The sequence below is a fragment of the Gossypium raimondii genome, chromosome 9, assembly GCF_025698545.1.
Source record: "Gossypium raimondii isolate GPD5lz chromosome 9, ASM2569854v1, whole genome shotgun sequence".
In the NCBI taxonomy this organism is placed as follows: Eukaryota; Viridiplantae; Streptophyta; class Magnoliopsida; order Malvales; family Malvaceae; genus Gossypium; species Gossypium raimondii.
In genome coordinates, this window is record NC_068573.1 from 25814203 (window position 1) to 25818431 (window position 4229).

General features: G+C 34.9%; 1 protein-coding gene across 1 annotated transcript; it reads right to left on the reverse strand.

The window, feature by feature from the left end:
- Positions 1 to 2661: 2661 nt before the first annotated feature.
- On the reverse strand, positions 2662 to 3294 carry LOC105797514 (uncharacterized). The gene has a single exon (XM_012627476.1). The coding sequence runs from the start codon at positions 3292 to 3294 to the stop codon at positions 2662 to 2664; it is 633 nt and encodes a 210-aa protein (XP_012482930.1).
- Between the last annotated feature and the right edge of the window lie 935 nt (positions 3295 to 4229).

Here is a 4229-nt window from a genome sequence, read left to right on the forward strand (position 1 = left end):
TAATAAATCAAGATGGTCATATAATGGAGGCAATGCTCCTAAAGAGAGAATGGTCATATAATGGAGGCAATGCTCTTAAAGAGAGCTAAGACATAACTAGTCATTAAAACTCCAAAAGAGGTTCAGGTACCTGAATTTGAAGTTAGAAATAATGAAAATAAAGAAATCTCAATAAGTTATATGAAATACAAGAAAATGTGGAATCGAAAATAAAAAGTTATCAACAATGGTTTTGCATGGAATAATATTATTTAGATAATGAAAGAAAATGGGTATCTTAAATAACTTTATCGAGAAATATAGACATGTAATATATTGACCAAAATGGAAAGACACAATTCAAGTAGTATTAAATTCGAGAAGTTTCTGGACTAGTAGTCCAAACATCTAAAGGTATAAAGTCTGTGGGGGTACAAGTGAATAGTTTTCTGAAAACGGAATAAGAAAAATTAAGTTTTCCACTAAGTCCTGACATCGATTATGAGAAGATATGATATTATTTTATGGTGGATGCTATAACCTCTAGATATTTTATTAGTTTGGTAGTTAAACTTTTTGATGTGTCTAATGATTGTTGTTACATACTTACATGCATTATTATATAGTGAAGTTTATATTAAAATCCTTGAAAGATCTAGAATGTTGAAAACACATATAAATTTTCAAGAAATTGTTCAATATATTTTCGTAATATTTATGGTGTTATTACGTAAAATGATTGAAATTTTGGTTTTCCTGTGTCTTGAAAATCGTCGAAACTCTTAAAATCTCGATTATTCAAAAGGTATCTTATTTAACGATTTTATTGAAAACTATGTTTGATCATATTTTCTAAAACTTATGATGTTGTAGCGAAACTCTTAGAAAGTTGTATTTTGAAAACACAATTTGTTATTTGAAACTCGTTGTTTTGTAGAAAACAATCATTGTCAATAAAACATTTAATTAATATTATACGAAAAACGGAAAATAAATTCCAAAACTCAAAACAATCCAAAAGTTCAAAATTTACAAAACACTTAAATCCTAAATTAAAAAATATTTAAAATGAACACAAAACTTAAATAAACGAGTTCCCATAGCACCAACCCGCCTAAGTATGAGGATTAACTGAAAATATCAGTCAAACAAAATATGAGTTTTCGAAACTCAGTGTGTAAGACATAACTTAACAGTTAATTTATATAAGACAGATTTTACAGAAACAAAATCATATCAGAGCAGAACATATACAAACATGCTTTCCTACCCTCATCCACTACACACCATCTCCGACCATCCCAACATACCATATGGGGTATGAAATACCTATCCAACCCTACACACCACTTAGTGTTATTAAGACACTTTTTAAAATATTTGAAGTTGTGCTACCAGTATAATGGGTGAGATATCGCCTCTTACAGAAATGCTTCCTCCACATAATATAACTCTCCCAGATGCAGATATAACCAAAGCAGAAATCATACATGCTACAGTTATACATGCATGTCATAACAGTTAGCCTATTACAAGATTAACTTATCATATGTTGTCTCAAATATACATACATATAACAGAATTATAATAATAGATGATCGGATTTCATATTTTATAGATTATTTAATCAAATACCAATCCCAAAGAAGGTCCACGATCGATTGAAACGATGTGTATGGCTCTGGGGAAATTTTCATAAATTTGGGCTTGCACGACCATATGGCCCACAGAGCCTAAATGGTCAGCTTGTGTGGCCTACACGATCTCACACATGCCCGTGTAGTCTACACCACTCAAATAACCTAGACCGTGTGTCACACACAGTCCAGCACACAGCCGTGTGGTGTCGACAATGTTATTTTTTGGCTTTTGTCGTTCACTAATTTTCGGGTTTATGGTTACACACCTGATTCGTTTCTGATGTAAGAATTCCAAAACCAAAACACGTCAAATAAACATCCATTAAGACGGTTTACCAAACCTGATTCGTAAAAACTCAACAACTTTTCCACTCAAAGTTTAACAAAATTACGATCTCGAATTCCCAATTGATGACTTACCTTCAAGAAAACAACAACCCAAAAGTAGTTTAATTTAACGAAGGCATGTATGGTTCAAATTCTCCACCTAAGAAATCAACACCATTACAACAGTACAGAAAATAACCCGAAATCACAATCTCCCCGCAAAACTACCAACATGAAAAACCAAAATCTAATGATACAGACAAAGAGACTTTTGAACAAAGCACTACGAAAAGAAATCCCAAAATGCTACTATACCCTCAATATACAAATTTGCCTTTTGAAAGGAGAATAAAAAAGCAAACAATAACGATGGAATAGAAAGGAAATAAAATAACAAAGAAACAAATTGTAACGAACAGGAGAAAGAAGTCGGCCAAAGTAGGGAATAAAGAAAGAACAAAACAAGATACCAATATCTTTTAACAACTAGAAATTATTTAATAAAAGAGTTTAAATTATACCAGAACTCATCATTAATCTTATCAAAAGAAATAAAATGTTTCACATGCACGCAAAGGGATTTGAACCCAAGATCTCCAACACACAACTAAACAGTTAACCACTGAAGTAGGGACTTAATTATGACAAAATTTAACAAGTCATAAATTTAAATTTTGGGATGTTACAACTCCAACCCCTAAAAGTAATTTCAGCCTCAAAATTTACTTGATTCAAATATATGTGGATGTTGCTGATGAATCGAGTCCTCAAGTTCCCAATTGGCTTCCTTAGTGCCATGATTCCACCACAGAACCTTAACCAAAGGAATAGACTTCCTCCTTAAGACTTTAACATCTCGATTCATAATCTGAACTGACTCATTCTCAAAAGTTAAATCCAGTCTAACCTCGATCTCCTCAACAAAAACGACATGAGATGGTTCAAATTGATACCTCCTCAACATGAAGACATGGAACACATCATGAATACGATCCAACTCTAAAAGTAGCTCTAACTGATAGGTGACCGAACCCACATGTTTCAGAATTCGATACGGCCCATTGAACCTAGCGCTCAACTTGCCCTTACGTCCAAACCATAGAACCTTCTTCCATAGGGATACCTTAATGAAAAAATAATCACCCACAGAATACCCGATGTCCCTCATTTTCAGATCTGCATAACACTTCTGTCTATTAGAAACCGCCTTAAGAAGATCCCGAATCAGTCTAACTTTATCCTTAGTCTCAAAAACCAACTCAGAACCCAAAACCCGTTGCTCACCCAACTCAGTCCAACACAATGGAGTTCGACACTTACGACCATATAGAGCCTCGTAAGGTGCCATTTGAATGTTGGACTAGAAGCTATTATTATAGGCAAACTCGGCTAATGACAGAAACTCCTCCCAACTAACTTGGAAATCAATCACACAACTCTGTGACATGTCCTCCAGTATCTGAATCATCTTCTCAGATTAACCATCTGTCTGAGGATGGAACGTGATACTAAAATCTAATCTCGAACCCAAAGCCTGATGAAGCTTCTTCCAAAACTGAGAAGTGAAGCAAGGATCTCTATTAGAAATAATCGAGGCCAGAATCCCATAAAGTCTCACAATCTCTGAAACATATAACTTGGCTAATTTCTGAAGGAAGTAGTTTTTCCTAATAGGAATGAAGTGGGCAGACTTGGTCAACCGATTCAAGATGACCCACACAAAATCCTTCTTAGTGGGTGTTAAGGGCAACCCACTAACAAATCCCATAGTCACCCATTCCCGTTTCCATAGTGGAATATTAATGGGTTGAAGCAAACCCGGAGGCAATTAGTGCTCAGCCTTAACTTGCTGGTACGTTAGACACCAAGAAATTAAATCTATTACCTCTTGTTTCAATCCCGACCACCAATATAACTCATGCAAACCATAATACATCTTGTTTCTGCTGAGATGCATAAAATATAGGCTATTATGTGATTCCCGAAGAATGGACTGCCTTAAATCAGAGTCGTTAGGCACACAGACCCATCCTCAAAAACATAAAACCCCATCATTGTTCAGCCCAAAATCAAACATACTACCATCCTCCACCTGAGGAAATCGCAGAACCAAAGAACCATCCCCAAACTGTTTAACCCGAATCTGATCAATACAAGTCAGCTTAACTTTCAACTCGGCTAACAAACTCCCAAAATCAAACAAACTTAGGCGAGAAAATATCGACCTCAAATCAAACATTGTACTACGACTAAGAGCATCGACCACTACATTGGTCTTACCGG

Excerpts from the sequence above, each read along its gene's own strand:
- LOC105797514 (XM_012627476.1), bottom strand. The coding sequence starts at position 3,294 with ATGGCACCTTACGAGGCTCTATATGGTCGTAAGTGTCGAACTCCATTG.